Below are 24,339 nucleotides of genomic sequence, written 5' to 3'. Positions count from 1 at the left end.
CATGAAAACAAGTAAGATGTTATCAACACATTCTGAATTGCTACCAAATATCTGGAGAGCTCTCCGTTACAGTGAGGAAGTGAAAAGGATTCAACCCCTTGAAACAAATATCTGGAAAAATGATGAACTTAGCTCTCTAGCCAAACTATTCACCAGGAGAACCAGGTGGGAAGTTGAGGTTTTGTATGCTGACTGGCTCAGTGATAAATAAACATTTTTAGTGACTTTGGCAACAGTCACTCAGGATATTCTGAATTGCACACATGATCTGGCTAGTTAGCATTGGTCCAGATCTCAGTACTTTGGACTTCTGAGGTGGTAACTGAATGGGAAGGAAAAGGAGAGAAGGAATAAAGAAAAGAACAAAAAATTCTATTTGTCCCAAAATTAGCTTTGCCAAAGTCCTCATATTTGTGACAAAAGTAACGCACCCCTTTCTTGTTTTTTTATAGTAAAATTGTCTTTAAATCCAACAAAGTAAATTGAGTTTTCTGGAGACAGCAAAAGGAAACCTCAGAAAGTTAAGTAGATTTGATGGGTATTATTTTAAAAAGTTGTTCCAAAGGGGGAAAAAACCCAAACGGAAAATCCTTTGTCTAACAGTATTGAAGATCAGAGGGAATGTGCTAGTAATTAGGCAGACAGAAAATTTATATCCTTTAGATGTACACTTGGCTCAGTTACAAACACTGTAAATTCAACAGATCATGATAACCTTGCTGCAGGATTACACAGACGGCACCAGGGCAAGGCAGTAAACCATGTTATTGCCTAAATCCAACAGGTAATAAGGAGGGTGCAGGGAAAGCAGCTGATGGCTGTTTAAAATATGTTCCCATCCAAACATTTCCTTTCTTATCTGCTTGGTTTTGCTTCTGAGTCAGAGAAGCCTTTAAAAACCAGAGGGAGCAAGAGGTCAGAGTGGAAGATCCTTACTGGTGTTGTGGTCCTTTTTCCACGAGAGATGAACACGCGCGCACACGCACACACACACAATTTCACACACACGGAGGCGAACGGCAGACAGTGAGAAGCTGTTGCTATCCTTTCTCCTGCTTCCATCCAGGACCAGGGAGCAGGGAGGCTTTTACAGATGACATGGCGTTCATGGCCCAAGTGCCCTTGCCTTGCTCCTTCCCAGGAGGAGCAACCTGACCTGCAACGCCTCGGGGACACAGAGCAGTTCTTGCACACGCAGACTGCCCCGCTCAGGAAGCCTGCTTTCCATGTCGTATGAAACAGCAGCTGGGCCTCTGACTCCTGCCGGACACATCGCTGGTCAGAAGAACTGGGAAAGGGCATGGCAAAAACTGAATGATCCTGGACTGACCATACTTTTGCACAGCACGACTGGTACACAACAGGTTTGTTGGACAGACACGCGCACAATGGCTTTAGCACTCTCTTGCATGAAAGAAATCTGCTCTGTGGTTGTGGTGTTAGGTCATAGCCAGTTCCCCGCCTGTCAGTTCAAGAAAAGTCTGATAGACTGTACAATTTTATTCCCTCAAGAATAAGGCTGCAAGCTGGTTTTTGGCCAAAAGAGAAAGATGAAAACAGAATAAACCCAAAACAAGAAAAGGAGAGTGGCCGGCTGCTGCTGCTCCTTCTTTGTTGTTATTTGAGTCTTCACAGTGCTCCTAGCTTCATGGCTGGCTGAGTGGATGGCTCTTTATTTTTAATTAATTTTATTTTACACTGAAATTTCATAGGTTGTTCCACCAACTCCAGACACCTTCTTAACGTTTGAGTGTCTAGCAGGGCTGACAGGCGTCCCCTGGGAACTTGATGTTGAACCCAACCTGGATATTCCTTTTGGCTGTCCATTTATTTTACTGTGAGGTGTCTTCAACTGCATGTCATCCCTGCATCAAAAGAAATATTAAAAGATGCAATGTTAGTGACCAAAGTGTGATACAGAATGGCCTCACTTAGGTTAAACAATTATCCCTGTCACCCTGAGTCCCAGTGTTGCAAAATACTCAAGCGTGGGAGCAACTTGGTTGAAGCCAATGCACTTGATGAAAAGCCACTGAAATGAGAGAATTAATTTAGCCATTAGGTTAGTGGATCAGACCCCAATAATATTTGTTAATTTTATTACCACTGTCGACCTTAAGCCAAACTGTGTCTTAGAATCAAAAATAAAATACTCAGAAAAAAAACACTTTCCAGTTAAATATCCAGTTAAACGAAATTATGTTGCTCATCTCTGAAAGACATGAGAGGTGAAGCATAAGACTTTATGACAGAAGACACAAACTGAATCAAGTCAGGAAGCACTCTAGGATGCCTGTAATTAAAGACCATATTCCAGATGGACTCTTTAAAATAATTTCCTTTCTTATGACCTACTGCCAGGGAGCATGGACAACAGGTTTTCCTCGAAAGATCTTTTAAATCTAAGCCACTACACACTCAAGATAAATGTGTCTTGTCCCCAAGACTCACAAAGTAATTAGATAAAAGCCTACCAAAGAACTTGTGTATATTCTGGAAGTGCCAGGACAACCAGAGTCTGCTGTATTCTCACATCTTACTACAGTACAGTGGATGTGTGCTTGAGTTTGCTTCAGTCTGAAGTTTAAGACTGGCTCACGCCAGCAGCAGTGACCAGGGCCTGAAATACCTTCCAGAAGGGAACATTTTCTGTCTGCCTGCAAACTGAGGCGGCCTGAGCTATTTCAGACCACCTTGACTTTTTCTGGAGGCCAGAGGGTTTGATGGATTAACTGAATTCAAAAGGCAATTTATTTCATTACATAAGTCTGCAAAACAAGCAAACTACCCCGAACTTTTACACAGCTCTTGATAGGCTCAGAATAGCTCCAAAACTAAAAGCACTTTTTATGTGGCAACCTGGTCTGACAGCTGTACCCTGGAGCTGCAGCATCAGGTCCTTCAGCTCACACCAGCCCAGCTCCTGCTATGTGTTTAAGCTGTGCTTGTGCAGTCGTGGGTATCTGAACCAGCAAAACACACACACATAAATATAGAAATAATATTGTGTGGTTTCGTAAAACGCTGTTGTATCCCCAAACAGCCAAAATATGTGGGGATCAAATTCTACATATGCCTCACCAAAGCATTACAAAATCCCTCATTGAGTGCTGAAATTCTCCCAAAGAACACAGTTAAACAAGGCAGAAAGGAGATAGGGAGTGTTAGGGGCAAGGGGAGAAGGGAAAGTCATTTGTACTGTTGCTGACAGCAAAAATGTGCTAGGTTTACAAAGCACATGATTCCTGCGGGAGGTTTGCTTCCCCAGGTAAAAAATTTCAAGTTTGTTAAGCTATTTATTTATTCATCTAGGTACTTGACTTGACTGTAGGAACTTCAGGAAAAAAAATCCTCTGCAGTGGTATTGTATATCTGCAATTTTCTTTAACATCTGATGGGATCTGTGGTTATTTTAATAGCTAGACCACTTTTGCCAGACACTGTATTTTTCATTACTTCAAAGAGCTGAACTGAAGTGAATTTACAGGCTCTACGTTTTAAAAAAGCACAATGTAAAACCAGTGGGACCAACAGCCTAACCAAGAACCAAGAGACTAAAAACAGGCAAACAGCTTTTCATATTAGCATCTTTCCTACAGCAGCAGCTGACACATCCAGGTCTCAAACAGAGGGCAGAGGGGCAAAAGAAAGTCCACAGGTCTTCTTTCACTGAAATAAACTCTTTTTTTTTAATACAAATGAAAAAGAGAGAATGGCTGTCTACCTCCTGAATGTTAAATCTTCTACCAGTAGACAAATCATCTTAACAATTACAATTCACTTGAAAACACTGAGGAAAAACCTGCTGGCACTAAACTTCAGGAGACCTACAATAATGGTTCTCCCACATTACAATAACTTTCCCTAAAATGTTGGATAATGCCAGAGTGAGAAACCTGAGACCTTAACGAGAGGACAGCAACGTGCAGTAAGTGCCAGCTGCAAAGAAAACCTAGATATTTCTGATGAGCCCTCCAGGCCTCAACATGGCTGAAATACTGCATCCTAAGTGGGATCATGTAGCTCTTCTCAGACTTTTCATGCCAAGGCCTATAGGCTCCAAAAGGAAAAAAAAAAAGATAAGCGCATGCAGAAGCTGCAGCTGAGGATTTTGCTCAGACACCACTTACTCAGGCTCTCAGTACAGCAAATCCTCTCTCTCCACACTTTCTCACAGAAAGGAAGGAGACAGCGAAGCCCCTAAAGTAATGCAAGATGGTCTGTGATTTTATCACCAGTTCTGTATTATGGGACACTCAACACAGCTAAATACACAGAACAATTTCCAGGACTGGTTTCAGCCCCTCTGCTCCTTAGTGCAGGGTGCACTTGCACGTGCTGTGATCCCAGCTTTGCCTCTGTGTCCAAGCAATGGCTGGGTCAAGCCTCCCTTTAGGCAGCAAACTAAAATAGCTCCATCCTTTTGTGCATAACAGGAGAGATAATCTGCCTCGTTATCTTGCAAATAATTATCCAGTTCAGCTAAGACACTATATCACTATGACTTTGACAACTTAATGGACCACTTGCAGTTCAAGTTACAGCAAATGTGCAAACATTTTGTCATTATGAGGTTGCTATGAGGGTGTCACAGAACTGAAGAGCACCCACAAGCCTCCCACCCTCACTGGCCTACAGTAAACATGTAATCTGGGTTGTGCCTCCAGCGAAGTGCTCTGTACATGCTTGCAAACAGATTCACGTGGCTAAGCAGCACCTAAAGCAGTACATACCTTTGTGCTCCCACTGATTGCACCTCTGTAATTTCCACAGTGTTTACAAACGAGACAGCCTTCGGGCCTCCATAAGAGGGTGACCTAGGCATCCCTGTGGGGGACGACGGGACCTGGTGGCCTGGGGATTTGTAGGAGCCATTGCTCACCCTGCCCTGTAGTGCTTGATGGGACTGGACATTATTATTGGCTAAATCAGCTTGCAGAGAGGTTGTGGAAGTCCTTGGTGCTCTTGTCATTGCACTTGAGAGTGAAGACACTGAGGACTGCAATATAGGGTTCCTTGTGCTAAAACTGGTAGCAGCCATCAGATTGTCTCTAGATCCATATCTCATTGCCATGCTGCGTGGGTCTTCAGAGAGCGTGCTGACTTGCTGAAGGCTGTAAGAGCTAGGGGTGTCATAGACACCCGAGTCTGCAAACACTGAATCAGGGTGTGAGTGGAGGAGCTTCTCCCTCTCTTCCATCTCTTTTCTCTCCTGGATGGATGCCATAATGGTTTTGGAAAGGTTATCGTAGCGGACTGGGGAAGGGTCTCGCTGATGTGGAGCTGGACCCCCCAGCACTGGGCTGAAGCTCTGTGGTGGTTGGCGTTGCAGCTCGCTGCCCCGTAGATGGCACATTTTGGCTGATAAATATGGGGAGTGGTACCCAACGGAGCTGACTGCAGAATGGGCGATGCACTTCCTCCCCGAGGGTGACATGGGGTTTAGCAAACTGTCATATGAAAGACTCCCATTTCTGTTTGACAGGGAATTGGGAGAAAAGATGCTTTTGTAAGGGGTGGAAGCCGCCCCTTCAGACTTTATTGGATGAAGGGGCACTTTGTCTGTCCCTCTCCTGCCAGCAGATTTCAAGCTTAGAGATCGTGAATTGATGGCAAAAGAATCTATCTGGAGTGGGGAAGACTGATAGGTCTTGTGGAGGGAGCTCTTCCGGTAGCTGGGGATGTCCAAGCTGGGTTCGGACTGGTAATCAAGGCTCCTGCCATCCTCTTCTATCAGAGCCCCTTGACTGTGTCCCTCCTGCATGGTGATCTAAAATAGAGGTGAATATGAGAAACAGATGCCAATGATATGTAAGTACAGGTTTACTCTCCTTGGTGAGTGCACAGGAAGAAAAGAGCTGGAAGTCGTCTCACAGACTCTCAGCCCTGCTATGACACAGGTTCATTATAAGGAAACTCCTAACTCCTGTTCAACATATGGAGAAGGACCTTAGAAGCAATGAGGAGTAATTAAGAAGTGCTAAATAAAATTGATAGTCATTAATATGTCAATACATTGACACTAAAAACACAGAATGAGAGACCTTCTAAACTCAGACTCAAGTCTCGGTCAAGGTAAATCAGATTGTAACCTGATAATACTGCCCTTGGAAAATGCACTTCTAAGTTTTCTACAAATAGCTCTCGAGTTGAGGGATGTCTGGTTTTGTGTGCTGAGTCAGAAATACTTCAGGCTTTATTTCAACACACTGGGGACCAGCACACTCTGATCCACTTTACTCAGAGCTATGAATACTCAGTAATTCTGAATTTCTGGTCATAGGTCTTCAAAATTAAGCACTTAAGCTTAATTAAAACAGAGAGGCTCCTCCTCACCTTTTAGACAGCAAAACGAAGCAATTTTATCTTTTTTTTATTGCCTGTGTAGGAGAGAGTGGCCATCAGAGAAGGAAACATAGGCCATAATTTATTTATGTGCACTGAAAACAGATAGGACTTCAATTTGTTTTACTCTGTGAAAGATTGCTTACAGTTCTGTTCACTTAAAATGCCATTCTGTGCTATGCAAAGAATTTTTGCTATTATTTTTAAGGAAGATTTTTCCATAATGCACAATAAATTAGCTACACTGGCTCTGCAAAAAAAATAATTATTATCAATCACATATTTAATCAGAAATGCAGTCAATGCAGTTTGTTCTTTATCTAATTTCTTTTAAAGGAAAATTATCCAAAAAAAAAGCCTTAACTGGCAAAAATCTGTTTTATTTTAAATTTTTCTTCAAGTTTTTTTTCTTGGAGCAAGAAGATAGAGAAATATGCAAACCAGCTCACTATCTTCTAGAGCACGATGCTAAATTTGGCCTTCTCTGGAAAAAGGAGAGCAAGTGACAGCCTGTAAAGGAGAAGGAGACATCTGTGACGTAGCTTATAAGTGTATTTGCGCTACTTATGCTTGTGTCCCGATCCCTCTTTCCTAACAGCTTTCACTGCTCAAAAGCAGAATTACACTGACAAGCTGAAGGACTGATAAAGAAGAGACAATAAGATATTTCTCACACCAATTATTCTCTTTCCCTCTGTACCTTATAGTTAGATATGGCTTGTCAGACAAATACATGCTATCCTATCAGCTTGCCAAGTGAACTCATTTTTATAATATTCCCACTTGACTACTAGAAAGTTGTAACTACTATAAAATTGAACATGTCCACAAAACTGATTGTTTGCACACCAGTCCACCTACAGTAACAATATCTTTTTAGGTTACGATTGAAACAGCTATCCTTAGAGTGAAGATGCTGTACCTTGTTATCATTTCATAGCAGTGCCCAGTCTCCTGGCCTAATGAGAACCTCTCCTGTATCTATATTGCATCTATGGCTATGTACTGAATGAATAAAGCAAGCCTGCCTTCCATGGCGCTCTGATTTTTTGCATCATGAACACAAAACACTATCTGTTGCTTACACAGATCAAAATTAATAGCTGATGCCTGTAAATAGAATATTTTGAATTGGATGTCAAGCCATTTTTCATGTAATAAGGTGAATATGGTAGGATATTAAACTTTTTGGATACAGTGAACACACTGTTGTTCTTATGTTCCCTTTCATAAGCCAATCTTTTCTTCATTAAGTGGACAATCCAGAGAATAAGAATTACAATTACTGCAGTAAACTAAAACCCAAACTTGGTGGTAGCTGGAATTCCATCATCTATCACCATCTGTGTTCCAAAATGAGAAGGATACTAGAAAGTTTTCTTCAGGATTTAAGGAACATTCTGCCTTATTCCAGCATTGCTGTAGTCAATTATATATCTCTACCATATTTTCCTTTCCTTACTTGTATAACCCCTTTCTTGTTATTGCAGGGGTGACACTGGAGGAGCTGATGAAATTAATTGTAAGAAAACTGCACTGTGTGTGGTACGTGTGTTTTAAGGGTATCTCCAGTGGTGTATGAAGATTTGGATACATATTGCAAATATACAAGTTAGACCAGTGATTTTCAAACTGCTTCTCAGATCCTGGGAGGCCAAGGAATGTTTGCAACAAATCCATGAGAAAGAAGTGAGAAAAACAAACCTATTAGCAGTGGGCTTAGTTTTGCACTCTGCTTCCAAAGGAAACAGTGTAAAATGTATCAAAACTCCTAAGCAAAAGAGAAAACAGTCAAAATTCCAGAGCAAGTCTCTCAATTGTTTGGACCTCAGTTTTCTTGACAGGAGGAAATTATGTCAAGTGTTATGTTCCATTATATAACCCAAATGCACTGAGAAGTTGCTAATGAAGGTCAAACATGAGGAATTCTCCATTAATTTTAACTAAAATATCTTGAGATACTTTAAAAGTTGTTTCTGTTCTGCAAGCTGGCATATTAAGGAATCACTGAGCATGATGTCTGTTGGCTAAAGGGTCTGATCCAGAAAAGCGCTAAGCATGCCCAGCTCCCTCTGAAGTGAATAGGAGTTGGCACCTGTGTTAGGAGAAGCCAATGGGAGGTGACACTTCTCAGCATCTCAGGATCAGGCTGAGACACTGGTAAAGCAGCAGTGCATGACTGTCAGCAGGACAGACGTGTCAAGCTCAACAGAGGAAAGCTGCGAAAGCAGACATGTTTTCATAAGGAGCACAGTGAAAATACACACTATTGCACAACAATGCCAAGTGCTGTTATTTACTTTTACACTCTGACATTCACTAGAGCCCTGCAGTGAATTTATCCTCAGCTCCATGTTGGCTGGTGTTATCTGGGAGCAGATTCTCCCAAGCTCACTCACCTGCTCAGCCGTAGCATGGTAGTGGACTTTGGGATTGTTGCTGAAAGCTGGTCGATATTTGTACATGGCAGGTGTAGGAGGGCTGATCAGTTTGGGTGAAAGGCCACCTTCTGTAAAAGGAAAAAAAACCCAAAACAACTTTCTAATAAAATGTGTGGACAGAACATTATCATCCCTAATTCCTTGCAGTCCTTTGGTGTAGAATTCCACCAAAATCAATGGGGACCCTGTGGAAATAACAGTCCATTGCTGCCAGATCAGCAGCCTAAAGAGAAGAAGAAGCAAGGTATACTATATTAAGTTGGGTGACATATTTTGTTAAGTAGTAATTTTGCCATAATTTGAAATACTGGATATTTGTGTTGAATTCAGTTACTAGTTTTGTCTGGGGGAAAAAAAAAAGAGCTTTTTAATAGTATCAAAGCTTTAATTTCACATTTTCATAAATGAAATAATCAGTTTGTAATGCCTAAACATTTCATGCTAATATCCGATTCCTTAGTTCAAAACATCTTTCATTTTAAAATTTATCAAAATCATATGAAGAGGTTTAAAAGGGTTTTAAAACTCTGTAAGACTGAAATGAAATATCCAACTTAGCCTTGAATGAGCCGCTTCAAGCTGACTTTTCTCTCCCTTTCCTGCTGTTAATTCCCCTAGCTCAGAGCTCTTGTAAATACCAAAATCCCTTCACCCAGATCCAACTACTGTTTTGAAAGAGTACCAGAAGCCTTTTAAAAGGCTAACATATTTTCTTATTATTAAAAATAAAACACTGATCATGCAACTATACCTTCATTGGTTCCCAGCTGCCCTTTCAGCTCAGAGTACTTGCTTGGATCTCCTTTGGGTGGGAGAGGTGGTTGCACATCCATACTTTTATCCTCCAGACCCTCCAGGCTAATTTTAGACTGAAAATGACCAAAGAATCAATCATTATCCACAACTTGGTTAAATAACAGCATGTTTCAGAGTGCTGGTTGTACCACACAACAAGAACTACCTATGCCTGTAACGACAAACATGATTTAGCATTCACTGCAGACAAGGACTGTTGTGTAAAATCAGCATTGTCATAACAAGCCAGTGTAATTTTAAATGCACTGTCCTTGTCTACTTGGCATGCTAAATAACATTATTACCACGCTAGTTAATATGTGGTAGAAGACAATGGTGTTTTCTAGCATTTTCCAGCAACTTTGCAAGCGGTTCTCAGCCAGTAACTATCCAAAGAGTGTAACAAGTAACTATTCACAAAGATCTTGCAAGGTGGTGTCTTTTGAATCCATTGCTTTTTATATGACTAAATTAATCCTTCTCTCTATTTTGTGTCAGGAGAAACAAACTGAAAAAAGAAGACAGAAGAGAACTCGGCTTCTGAGCCAATATTCCTTTCACCGGACCTGGACCTCAAGCCTTCCTGCAGTGTGGAAGCTCAAAACTTTCTTTGAAGTAGAACAGCTGACCTGGTGGTACAATGGTTTCTGCAATGTGTTAGGTTAGTTCAAATTACCTGAACACCAAGAGGTGGCAACTCTTAGAATAATCCCTGCTTCCCAAAGATGCCCAGAGGCATTCTGTTATACAGCTGCAAAAACAGCTGTTACTGGATCAAGAGCTGATGTTACTGAACCTGGGTTACTTTCAGAAGATGAAGTACATGACAAGGAGTCAAACTCTGTCACTTTCTCCAAAAATGCATCATCTCAAAGAGATTTTCAATGACAAACTCATTCCCAGGCTTGATAATGTTCAATCCATGCTCTACAAAAGCAGTGCTTGAAGGTTGCCTTACCTTGCTCCGGTTGAGGTTGGCTTGGATTCCATTGTCACTGATCTTCACTGTGATCTGTCGCTCAGATAAATCAGGTCTGAAGAAAGGAGGCTTCACACTCACAGCTTGCTTCTTCTTGGGCTCAACTATGTACCTGATTAATTGTTCAACAGTCATAATTAAAATAAACAATAATCTAAGAAGAAGGCATAGAGACAAGAAAATCTTCCTGCTTCCAGGGTATGATTTAAGAATGTGTCAGAATCTAGGTAAGCAAACTCCATTTATTTCAATGGATATAATAATTAAAAAGCAATAAAAAGATCTATGGGGGTTTTTAGTGAGCAAATGGAGAGGAAGCATTAAAAAACTCAAGCAATTTTTGAAGCACTGAAGGACAAGAGCACAGTTCACATGAAGAGAGAGAGGCCTACCACCAATACAAACCATTTACTAGATCTTACCTAGTTAACATGAAACAGCTTCCCTGCAGTAAAAGATGGTGACTGGGGGAATAAGACCCAGCACATGGACAATTAACATGGAGAAGATGATTTGCTGTCAGTTCTAGTTTACCACACAGTGACTTGTTTCTGTAGCATGTTTAGAGTGTTCAAATAAATGGAGGTAAAAGAAACAGACAGGTCTATAGGAAGCAACAAATCTAAAGGGAAATGGCTGACTTTAGATATCTAATTTCTTTCCAGTGGACTAGAATTCTGTAAGTGCAATTGGGCAGTGGTTGTACAATGCATAAATATCAATACTGACATGAGCTTTCTCTGTTTTATCTAGTGAATAGGATGTTCTAGTACTGATGGCTCAGTGACTTTCAATATACAGGACAACTTGAACAGGTCTTCATGAAACACAAATATTCTGCTTGCTAAAAGTCTCAGAATAGCCATGATGGTAGTACTCACACCCCTCTTAACAGAAGTGTCTCCCAACTTCTAATATCTGGCTCTCAAAGTATCTTGACCTGATTTTCAAGTCTGGTAACTCTGAGAAGCAGCTATTCCAGCACCTTCACTTTAACACAGTAACAAACCTCTAGAACTTATTTGTTGCATAGTGAAGGAGAAAAAAAAAAGGCAGATAATTGTGTCAGGGTCTGGAATTGCTCAACATCCTGAAAAGGCTCAAATAAGTCTTCATGCAGTACCATTATTAACATGTTTGCAGGCTGGACAGCTCAGCACCTAGGACATTTATATTCCATCTGATCTATTGCATTCAAATCCTGATTTCAAAATCTGAAAAAATAAATCCATTTCCCCCAAAAACAGAAAGCCATAAATAGAATCCCAAATTCCGTGACGTAGACCTCACTGAAAATCTATTTTATGATAATGAAAGGGCCAACGAGATTGAAAACCACAGTGGTCTTAAATTAAAGTTTTAAGGAGAAAGGCTGATTTTAGATTCCTTCCTTTTCTCCAGTAGACTAGAATACCTGGATATTTAATGTACAGTGCAAAAAGTCGTGTTGGGAGAATGATAACATACTGAAACTCACCTTGTTACTGAAATCCACAGGATAAACAAGTTGGTGAAGACAAGAGTATCAGCTCTTGATATAATTTGACATGCTCATTCCAAATAAACATTTCTGGGATCAAGGTTATGAATTACACAAAGAAAGCCACTGCTTGGACAGGTTACAGCCATGAAACTGTGAAGCAGCTATCACAGTGGTCTGCCTTCAGGAGTGCTTTGCTTTACACTTCCCTGTTATTTCATCAGTGGTCTTTCACTTGTGAGCCCAACCAAGCATGCGTTCTTCCTCTGTCCCAGCAACTACTCTGCCTCCCTCATTCCCAGTTGAGAGCATTTCTCTTACCTGGGAGCCAAGGGGCTGCAGAGCACATGTTCCACATTTCCACAGCATCCTCGCGTAAAAGGATTCACTCCCCCACGGAATTTACCTGTCACCTGGACACATATTCAGGACAGTGCTCAAACCTCTGGTTATATGAAAGTCATCATCCAACCCTCAGAAAGCCAAGAACAAGTATGCTTTGCTCTGATCCTACTGTCCTTTCCAAACAGATGCTTTTTCTCCAAATGCTGCACTTCCTCTCTCCTGCTCTCACACACCACCTCCGTCAGCTGCTTCTAGCTAGCAGGCACACCAACTAAAGATCCCTTCCCAAAAGGGCAGTGAGCTCAATGTGACTGTGTTTCAAAGTGGTCAGGTTCACCCCTCCATTCTGCTCCTGTGTTAGATTAATGTCTGCCATCAGCCAGACATCTTGTTTTGGTCCCTTTCATTCCCCTGTCACTTCCACTCCTCTGCCTTGGCAAGTCCCCTCCAAATAAGAATGTCAGTTCAGCATTAGCAATGCTGGATGAGAGCAATGTTTCCTCTCTAACAGTATCCCATCCCCAGCAGCAATCAGTATGAACCACTGCCTTATGCGGGAGGGTGCCAGGAACTCCCTGGTGATTATGATGTTTGCTTGGAAATGAGCTAGTTTAATAAAAGCCAAGCCTCATTAGACTGGTGGGATCCATTCAAAGCTTCATAAGCATTATAAAGGGTTTGTACTCTACAGGCAGATACTTGAAAGTAACCATATGGGGATAAATACCAATAAAGCCAGAGAGATTAATAGTGGTTGCCATTAAAAGCATTACTGTTGCTATTTGCAAGTAATGCATTTTAATCAACTCATAGTTCTGATCTAGCAACAAGTTTACAGAGCACCAGAAATACTTTTAATTACTTGCACATAAAATAACGACTATTAAATGATTTTGCAATATATTACGCTGGCCTAAAAACCATAAAACTCTTTAAAAGGCCAAGAGAGAAATGTTGGAAGTTCTGAGTGTTGGAAGAGTAACCTGATGACTAAAACATGGGCCTGGGACATTTGGCACATCTGCACTCAATCCTGGGCTTAAGCTGACTTGTGCCAGATGCTGGCAAAGCAATTCATCTCTCTGTGCCCATTTTCTCAAACACAATATGAAAATAAAATTTCTCTAACTCACAGATCACATTACTAATTATATCAATTTGATTTCTAAAGTAGTTTGAAATCCACTGATGGAGAACAGTCTCAGAAGGAAGGATATTTATTTACTCTATTCAGAAACTAAAAATACCAGGATATGAGCAGATGTTGGGTTATGGGTTATTTTGATTCTATAAAAGACTTTCAGAGGCATTCAGAAAGCCCATAAACATCTAAACTCAGCCACGCTGCACTCCTAAATCACAGTCTGTCTATGAATGCTCAAAACCTATGAAGTCCGGAATGAACAAATACCAAAAATTTACAGTAAAACACCAGAAATCTCTGTGCCACTGGCCTACAAAATATACTGGGAAAAGAGGACAAGTGTAGGTGAGCATACTGTAACTGGAAAGCTGACAGCAGATAACTAACAGTGTGAGAAAAGAGAATCAATACTGAGACTGCAGGAGAAAAGTTAATGTTTTAAAACAGTGCCAAAGCCAGGAGCAGATCTCATATCCATCACTCCTGGTCTGGTGCTCTAATTACTTAGATACGCTTCCTTTGAAAGGGACCTGAAGGCTGGGAACATCCATCCTCCAGTTACACATAGGCAGTATATATGGCTAAACAGAAATTAAGACCAGATTATATTTAATTTTCAGAAAACAGGATGGGAAGATGAGTTAATCTCAAGTGGTTTGGTAGCTCAGGAAACCAAACCAAGCTAGGATGCATTTTCCAATCAAGTTAAATGCAAAATTCTCAACCTTCCTAAATGTTAGTGTAACCACAAACACAAGAAGATAGATTATACCATGATCTGGACTACGAGACCAAAATGCCCTGAGTTTCATGCTACTATTGTTAGCACTGTAAAACCTAATACTTGGACAAAATCAATTTTAAAATGAAGAGCAGGTGATTCCAAGCAGGACAGAGAAAAGTATTTAAAAATCTACAGCTACAGTAAGCCTGCTTTGTTCAAAGTCCACATTAGGCAACAATTCAGGATGACTTCAGATTCTTTGGTTATGCAAACCTCCCACGCTATTCTGGATAAAAGTCTTTATTGTCTCTTGTGGGATAGGAGACAATCTCATCCTAGTTTACAAAGGCTTGGCCTCAGACAGATGTCTTCAGCTCTTACAGTCTGCACAGCAGCCATACAAGCTACATCAGCATGAAGCCATCAGTCTGCAGGACAGCCAGAACAGCACTCTGCTCAGTATGAGCTAGAGAGCACCCAGAGATGCCAGGGCAGTAAAAATGCATTTGGAAAAAAAAAACAGTGAAAAAGTGTGATGTGGAAAAAAACAAGATGTGTGAGGGGTGCTGTGGAGCTGGAGCTGTGAGAGAGTAAAGCACTGGAACGCACATAATTAATTAGCCTTGGGAAGAAAGCTGAAAGTGCTGTGTGCAGCTGACGGGCATGCTGCATGACCCAGTGTCCAGCTTTCTAACTGAGCTACCCCTTTTGAATGGCAGGGGCATGCTCCCGATCCCATGACTAGATCTCTATCACCTGTATCATGGTATTGATATGCACACACATATAGGTCTGCATCACCCACACAGAGGATGTGAATTATATACATTTGAGTAACTTCAGGGGAACTAAAGTTTTACAGGCTTTTTGGCACAAGATGCCACGTTGGCACATGGTTTGGAGAAGCAAAACAAGTTAGCTCCAATAGCTTCTCTGTGTGCGTGTGCACATATGCATGAGAACAAGAGAGACAAAGAAAGTGAGACAAAGAGCTAGCTCAGATCTTATTATGTGCAGTGTGGGTTAGCTGGGGGAGTTCAAAATATCAGGAGACAGGGCAAAAGCATGATTTAATCTTTTCCTTTCTTTCTTTCATTCAATCTCATTATTTGTTCAGTCTGACTCATAAAGTCTGAACTTCTAGGGTTGATGGTACTCACCACATACAACCTATTTCAAGGCCATGAGTAGATTTGAACTGGTAAATAAGCCTGGGATGATCCTTTGTGGTTAGAAGGGGGAAACCTTTGCTTGTAGTACATTCAAGAAAAAAATCTGAAAATAAAAAACTAGGCAATCCAAGCTGATTTGCTCACTTTCCTTCCAACTCAACATCTTAGCCACAAACACAGAGAAAGGATAGCTTCTTACCTGTTCATTCGTTGTGCGCCCTCGGGCCACTAGAACAATATGGAAGCCAGTGAGACCAATGACTGGAATAAAGAATAACCCAGCCACACACATGACAGCCATTCTGTATCCAGGAGTTAAGGAAACTGGGATGAGTGAAGGGAGAAAGAGGCTATGCAGGACAGGTAGAGGAAAAGGAGAAAAAAAATCTTGTAAATAGGGAGGGTGTCTCTCACCTTTAATTAGACTAACTAAATTTTATCTCAAAGTCTGTTTGCTCCTAGCCTGGGTTCTTATCCTCAAGATGGTTAAAACATAATGTGAACTAATGAGTCTGGCTTTAACCATCTTGTAAAGACCATTCTGCACTAATCTACCAACAGGAGTAGCACTCCTCAGAGCCAGGGCTTTGTGTATTACACCAGCATGCAACGGGGCTGCTTCCACAGCAACCTCTGCTTTAAAATGCAGTACCTGTATTTAAAACTGTACACAGTACACAGCAGTTTAGAGTCATACCCAGTTGGAAGTAAAATTTGAGGAGGTAGCATATTCTTCTACTGGGTTGTCACGGCAAAGATTGAGATAGACAAAAGTTCAGCTATAGTTTTGGGGGCAATTGATGGTTACACAGGTCAGATAGGTACAGAGTAAAACCTACAGTAAGTATTTACAGGGGAACAGCAATGGGGGATCAGGAGAGGTGTAGATCTCCACCAGTTCCAGGAAGACAAATCTTCAGATTCATGCTTTCACATTTTCCTCAAGGCCACCTTGTATCTTGAAAGACCAAAAAGAAGGATACGTAATGGTGGTATGAGCTGCTCCCAGCTTTTCCATATGGTTTAATACGAAGATGAGCCCAAAGGTGAATACTCCAACCATGTGCGTACTTAAGGACAGCAAGAAGAGAAAAAAATAGCGGTAGTTCCTCCGTCCTATGCAATTGTTGACCCATGGGCAGTGATGGTCAAAATCCTTGTAAAGAAAGGGAGAGACAGGGAACAATATCCAAATGGTGAAAGGAAATACATTGAGATAAATCTGAACCATCATCATGTAAAATGACATCAGGCTAGTTCTGCAGCTTTACAACATGCTACGCTCTCTTTAAAAGGCTCTTCTTAGGACTAAGTGGTTTCTGTGTCTATGGAAGGAGAGGTACTTGAGTGTTTATAGGGTTCAAAGAGAGGACATAAAAAAAAAAGACAGGCTATTTAGCTGCTAGCGCCAGCAGAAGCAGCACTAAGTTTTTATCATTCTTAGCACGAGGAGTCAATTACAATGAAGTTCTCATAACCTATAATGTTTTGAAAATGCAATACTGCTGCAGAATTCTCTGCCCCATTTTCTGTACTTACAAAAAGCTGAATGAATCCACTTTAAACAATGGACATGACAAAAGACCAAGCAGGTCCCCAAAAGAAAAACAATATCTAGATAAGACGCAAAGTTCTGCACAAGTTCATTAATAGTTATGAACCCAAACCTAACTATTTGTCTCAGTCAAAAGTTCAAAGTCCCTCATGAAGTCAGATCCTTTTAACAGGAGATTTAGTAATGAGGGCAAGCCACAGACACCTTTCAAGTGTCTTTACACAGTTTTATAAGCATGTAAATCCACTGTCTTCAATGGGATTACTCTTGATGTAAAGACAAGATCAGGTGCAAGAAATAAACTCTTCTTATTTCTGCATTCTTCAGAACAGATATCGCACACTCATCACATCAACAAATGAACTGTTTATTCCTTGTTTTGTGGTAATGCTATTTTTAAACATTCCTCGATGATGACAAAGGGGTTTTGGTATTTTTAAGTTTTGCACAGTGTATGCACCAAAAATTTACAAAATACAAGAAAATTGATTAGAGCTTTCTCAAAGCACATTAGAAAATGAGAGGGGCAAGTTAATCAAGATAATTTCAGTCTATGCTGACATAGCATATGTAATATCTATTTTGCAAATCTGTTTGTATGCAGCCCAAAGTATCTATCCCTTATGAAACTATAAAAGTACCTACTGCAAACATTTCAGTAAAGGAAACAAAAACCTGACTACTTTTGTCACAGATTCATTTCTGGGTCCCCCTGGTCACAGCAGACTAAGTTTTAACCGATTTTATTTCTGCAAATGTTGTTGGCTTTTGTCGTTTGTTCATTTTTATCAAATTAGCTCAAAAGTTTTATAGCTGGGAAAAGAATTTTTATAGCACATTCTAGACTGAAAGTGGAAAGCTGTGAATTACAACCCTGAATGGGTCCCATGCAGAAACGCCAGCGGAGTCACTCCTATCACTGTCTCCAAGCTCTTGTAGAATAGACAGGTGAGTGAGAAATAAGCATCACAAGAATCAATAAAGCATGCTGTTTAAGACCATGATTTATTGATGCAGAAGTCATTAATGCTTTTTGCCTATATTCCTCCATAGCAATCATAATTTAATTATACAATCAGAGCTTCTTATTTGCCCACTAGAATAGTAAGGAACATTCAGCTGATCTGACCATCAATAAAACTTCTGGAGAGCTAGGGAGAGTCACCTTGCATTCTGCTATTTTCTTTATGTTACTTTTGGATTCTCTCCCATTTTCATTTCTGCTGCAGAACTGACTCCCGTGGAGGCCTTATGGCAGCATGAAATTGCAAGTGTTTATACCAGTGAGTTTAGAGCTATCCTTTTCTGAGAAAACTTAATTTGTTGAAAATTAATTTTCACTCTGAGTCACTGGGGAGGGCAGAAGAGAGAAATTCCATGGGACAACTGAGAATTTACCATCATCTACACAATCCTCAGGATCTAGAATTAGTGAAAACACGCTTTGAAACCAGGAATATATGACTTTTTCTACAAAAAATCCATCTATTCAACAATTCACAATAATCTAAAGAAACTGTGTGACACAATTTATGAATAGCTGTGGCTGTTCCCCTCTACTCAGGGACTCTGGCAGCTCCTTACTCTCCATCTTCTCAAATGCCACATCCTTCTAAGGCCTTCCACAACAGGATAGCCTTGTACCATTTATCAATGGCACAGCACTGCTTCCAGACAATTATAACTTAGATATATATGGCTCTGAAGGAGAAAATGACGGACACAGGACAAACCCAGACAGCCTTTCTCTCACAGTAACTGTGCTGCTTTCTTTGGGACTCTTCCCTTGCTTATGGCAAAGAGGATTAGGACAAAGATGGTGCACACAGCACTCCCGCTGACTCTGGTATTTTTCCCTTTCTGATTAGTAATTCCTTTCATTTTAATGGCACAGCTAAATATATTTTAGACATATTAAAGATTTCATCTTTCTAGTGGAAAAAAAAAAATAGACCTTGCAGCTGAAATGATCCTTAAGAAGTGGAATTTTTAGCTCAGCAACAAAAAACTCCCCCTGGCAATACAATGCTGTGGATACTTACAAGTTTGGGAGCTGTTTATAGCCCAAAAGCACCTCTTACTGTTTGGGAGCTATTTTTTAAAAATCCTGTTTGCCTCACAAAGACCCTAGGGCAATCAAGAAACATGAAAGTCCCATAATTTAGAGCGATCAACATTAGAAACATGAACAAGTTCATGCTCTGAGCTGGGGTGGTGAAACAAACACAGAGTCCTTCCACTGACTGGAGAACCACTCCTGAATTCTGAGTTTGTTTTTCCTACAGCTCACACCCCATTCTAGCTTCTCTGTTTGTCCACTAATGTAGGCACCAGTTTGATCCAAATTAAATGATCAGCCCTAAGCTCACACATGACAAGCTACAATGGTTCACCCTGAATTTCCTGCTCTCTTAAACTCTGCCCCTGCATCAACTCTTTCATTCACCCCTTTTTTACATTCACAATGTCTTCGGTACTTCAAGGAAGACATAGCCAGCATTATTAATTTTTATTCTAATTCTCACCGGCAACAAAGCTGAAATGAAACATTATTGCATATGTAACATATATTATAACTGAGGGCCATGTTTTGAATGGTACTAATTAGTAGGAGTCCATCAACAAGGCTTACAGCTGGAACTTCAAGAACTGAAATACTCGGGGAAGCACCCAACTGCATGTTTCCTGTAGTATGTGCAACCCTATCACTGAGGCAAAGCCAACAGATCACGTAATCAACAGAACTGTTACCTCAACACAGTTGTCACAGACGCTGCAGTGAGAGCAGCGTGGAGGACGGTAGAAGTGGCAGGTGGCACACCATTTCATCCGTACTTGGATTCCTTTAATCTCCACATTCTTGTAGAGTGGAGCTCGGAAGTCATCGTCTTTATCTTCATCTTCATCTGCTGCTCAATGCAAAACTAAAAGTTAGTGGAAATAACAGAGGGTAAAGATAAAAGAGCTAATCCAGTCAGTGCCTTGGATACAGGGGATGTGCATGTGCTCTTGGGCTTGTCAGAGAAATAACAGTGGTGGAAGTGATGGACTGTCAGAACAGGTTGTCTGGGCTACAGAACACGTCAGTGATCAGGGCTCTTTTTAGCGCCTTCCATAGGAGTGCCGTGCTCCCTTACTCACCAGCCCCTGGACAAGAGAGGTGTTTGAGTCTTAGTCAGCATTTACAACCCGGATGAGTAAGATAAGCTGCAGACTAGAGCCAAAAAAGGGATGGAAATCACCCAAACCCTTGATCTCACCTCTCTCAAAAGCAGCATGGTCTACTGATCTGAGCACAGGACTGGGAATCAGGAAGTCCTGTATTCTAATTTCCTCACTCTGTGGCCCCAAGCTAGTCATTAGTAAGATGAGGATGACAATATGGCAGTCATCTTATTAGGGACAACATGGAGGGCAGATGGTTTATCATCTCAGCTAAGCGCTGCCCTGTTTAAGAAAAGAAGTCATTTAAAAATAAATGCAGAAAATAAAAGCCAGTCTATAATAGACAAATATATATTGGGAAGAAAAGGAAAAAAAATGAGAATGACATTCATGAAAGTTCATATTTTATTCTAGATTCTTGTAATCTTTATTCATTTCGTTTTGACAGAGAAAATCTAAGAAGTTCACATCTATTTAACACCTGGTTAAGCATTATAGTGCAGCTGGCATTGGTTGACTGGCTCCAAATTAGGCGGAATTTGATAATATTGTCCCAGTGGGACATCAATCACCATCATTTAGTTCTGTATTAAATCTTCTCTAGGTGTGTTATCCCTAATAAAATGATCCAATTTTTACTGACTTCAGAGGGAATTTCTCTTTTTACTTAGATGAACTTGGGGTCTGGTTGAGTTACAGTATTTACCTTGCAAGAGTGTTCTCTGGATTAATGTTTGTGCATGGAAGCAGAGTGCTGTACAGGCACCATTCTCTGTAATTTTCCTTCATAACTAATCTTCCTTCATGACAGCTAGACTCTAAATCCATTAGGCACTTCCATAAACACAATCTGTAGGTTCTTCAATACTATTATAAACTAGCCCATGCTGTATAATACATGTAGGCGTACGAAAACAAGACACTAGAACACTCAAACTATTTAAGCTCTTGTAAAAAAACTGACTATGCAGACAAAAAGTCTGTACGTTGTATATACCTACACGCGTATAAACACACTAGTCTTGCAGAACTGACACACACTTGAAGAGTTTGTATAGATTCCACTCAAAAATACTGGAGGCCAGTTTGTAGTTGGTATCTATAATTACCCAGCAACAAACACTGCCAGTCTCAACCCAGACTTTAAATCAGATTTGTCAGGGTAGCCTTAGCTTCAGTGACTTAATATTTCCTTTCCTTCTCATTCATTTTCATGTACTACTGGCAACTCACTTGCACAGAGACAATCCTGATTCATACCAGAAACATTCAGAGAGCCAGCAAATTAAAAAATGATTAAAAAATGAATAATGGGACTTGGAGTTTAACTCAAGTCCTCTTCAAAAATACAAAAATGAACTGGGCTTGCTTCCCCCCATAGCTCAAATTATATCTGCCACAGAACCTGTAAGCATATACATTATAGCTAGAAATGGGTTTATTTCCAGCTTTCAGTGATCTGAGCAGAAGAATATATTGGCAGAGGAATGTATCTTACTACACAGATTCTCACACTATGATTCAGCGACACAGGGCAGCCAAGTTTCATATTTTTATAACATATCTTATGACTTCTGGTAGCTTCCTTAAAGGAATCATGTGATTTCATTAGAATCTCAGCTTTTGTATTGCTTAATTGTTGTTGCGGTTTTTGAAGTAAATTTGTAACTATCAGAAATGTGCTAAAAAGCTTGAAAACAAAGATGACTAGAGCTAATTTCAATAACAGAAAGCAAACATCTATTGTATATTCATTTTAAATCACTCCTACAATTTTTTAACTCCTTAGGCTGGCAGCTGTGCGGGTGGCGTGGGGTGGTGATAGCTTTTTTTCACATGCACACTTGTGATCTGAAATAACATCTGCTCCTCTTTTCTCTCAGCACTGGTATTTATAGTCTTTTCCATCTTTTCCTTATCAGTTTTCTTCCTTCACACATCTAAACTCCTACTCCATCAGTTTCTTCCAGGATTACTTCCATATCTTTTCTCATCCTTTCCCCACTCCCCTCTCTTCCAGACCAAGCACGTGCACAGCACAGAGTTATAGAGCCAAGGCCACAAGTGAAGGGAAAGAAACAGAAGAAAGGTGAGCTGTGGGAAACTCCTCCTCTTCCTGCTTTGCACCTGACTCCCTTGTGTTAAGGGAGATGGAAGGGAGGGAAGAGCCAAAGTTTCCATTTAATCTCCCAGTGCTTTTCTCCTTTAAAAACTAAGTCTTGTTTGGAAGAGAAAGTTAGAGAAGTGTAAGGAAAGGTGAGAATTTATCATGCACTCAGTACTGGTCACCCCGAGGGCGCAGGGAGCAGCCAGCTGCAGACTCCAGTCTCAGGGATCTACACTGCACAATGATACTAGATTCCTAGACTGAGATTTTCAAAACTGAACAATTTTATTCCAGCTCTCCTCCTACTGAAGTCAAAGAGCATGGATGCTTTCGATAACCACACACCCAAAGCATGTTTAACCACTGCTATCTCTGGTGAGATGGAGGAACTAAGAAGTCCAGGAAAGACTGTAAAAGCTCTAAGTGCTGAAAGCTCTTTTGAAAATCTCAGTAGCATGTATTTGTACCTTTAAGCACCTGAACACTGCATCACTTAATCTCGCACAAATAACTGAATCTTGCCTTTGCCTCTACACGTAATTATTTCCTTAACTGGAGTGCTGTAACACTTAAACAAGGGTTCAAAAGCTTCATCTGAAAGGAACGGCAGACAGATACTCATCATTAGACCCTGCTACCTGGAGAAACCTGGCACTTGCTATTCAGGGAAGCCAGCAGCACAGGTACCTTGTTCTTGTCAGGTATCAATTCAAAACAGATATTGAATTCAGTAAATAGAGGTGAGAAAGCACAGCTTGCAGAGAGCACAGATCCACTGGTTTAGCAAGACTGCCCAGAGGAATCTCTGCTGCAAACTGCATGTGAATAATTATTGGAAGCTGGACAAAATGAGGTGGTAATTCTCTCATTAGGATGTGTTAAAAGAGATAGCTGCACTGTGGTTCCCATTACAAAAGCTGAGCAATCTTTATGCTATTCAATCAGCTGTGAATCAGTACTAATTTAAGCAGGCTTATCTTTCTAAATGTATACATTTTTAGACACTCTAAAGCAAGCCTTAATCATTCTCTTTTTTAGCATTCAATGCTTTTGCATTTGTTTTAAGGCTTTCTGGAAGGTCTGCTTTGATGAAGCTGTTTCAGAAAGTTCAGCCTCTCCCTTCCACCATGCTCTGCTACCTATTGTGAAGACAGTGACTTAAATCCAATGTGCCAGCATGACACAGGGAATGGCAATCCCAATCACATCAGTTAAGACAGCTACTCAAGGAGAACCATTCTGTGCAACCCTATGCCCTCGACTGCCAGTCTGAGCAATTGCAAGGACAACTGACATCTCCTAGCTCAGAAGAGAGATGGAGGGTATCCAGCATTTCACTACCATCCCACCTCTACTGTCAGCTGAGTATAATAAATAAATAAATAAATAAACTCTACAATAAAGAATACCAGAATAAAGGGGTTTAGTCAGCAAACAGTGTTTTTGGATACCTGACACCTTATTTGGCTTGTGTTTTCAAATCCCGCCCCAACAGTCCCATTCTCTGTTACCTCGTGGGAAAACTCCAGGGTCCATGAAAGTTGCCATGCTGAAGTTTGCCAGTACAAACAAGAACACGAGCCCATTGTACACTGGAATGGCTGGGGAGATGGCTTTTGTCAACCAGGGGCACCTGTGGAGAAGATAAGTAATAGGTAAGGGCTCTTTTGGCTGTAACATGCAGTTTCTTCCCATTCATTATCATCACATTGAGAAGTAATCTCGTCCCCTCCCCGTTAGCCACACAGCAAGGCTGAATTTGCAATTTAACAACAGAAATTTCCATAGAGCCAGTTTCAGTGATTTAAAGTACACTGCAGACACCCTTTGTAAAGCTGCTTTGTTCCACAGCACAGAGAACACCAATTGTTCACATGGCTCATGGGGCTTTGCAACCCTATTGCCTTATTTGCAACCTGGCATTTTGCTTCTCTGTGTAAAGCCTTTGTTGCATTTCTTTTTACCTCTATATAGCCTTGTTGCATTTGGTGTTACTTTCAGTTTTCACTGGTGTAAAGCAGAATAATATACTTGAACCACTGATCTCCACAGCAGGTACAAAGAGAAGCACACTAATTTCTCATTAT

The 24,339-nt window shown here is 40.7% G+C and overlaps 1 protein-coding gene across 1 annotated transcript; it reads right to left on the bottom strand.

The window, feature by feature from the left end:
- Positions 1-864: 864 nt before the first annotated feature.
- On the bottom strand, positions 865-23,885 carry ZDHHC8 (zDHHC palmitoyltransferase 8; the record flags this gene model as incomplete). The annotated part of the gene is made up of 11 exons (XM_010163828.2): positions 865-1,865; positions 4,734-5,770; positions 8,745-8,854; positions 9,538-9,655; positions 10,540-10,672; positions 10,983-11,024; positions 12,362-12,453; positions 15,625-15,727; positions 16,409-16,581; positions 19,732-19,889; positions 23,764-23,885. Coding segments are annotated over 11 exons (2,260 nt in total), but the record flags the coding sequence as incomplete, so codon positions are not given.
- Positions 23,886-24,339: the final 454 nt, after the last annotated feature.

This window comes from Antrostomus carolinensis, unplaced genomic scaffold (genome assembly GCF_000700745.2).
Source record: "Antrostomus carolinensis isolate BGI_N321 unplaced genomic scaffold, ASM70074v2 scaffold45472, whole genome shotgun sequence".
NCBI lineage: Eukaryota > Metazoa > Chordata > Aves > Caprimulgiformes > Caprimulgidae > Antrostomus > Antrostomus carolinensis.
This window is presented reverse-complemented; position numbering and strand designations above follow the sequence as displayed.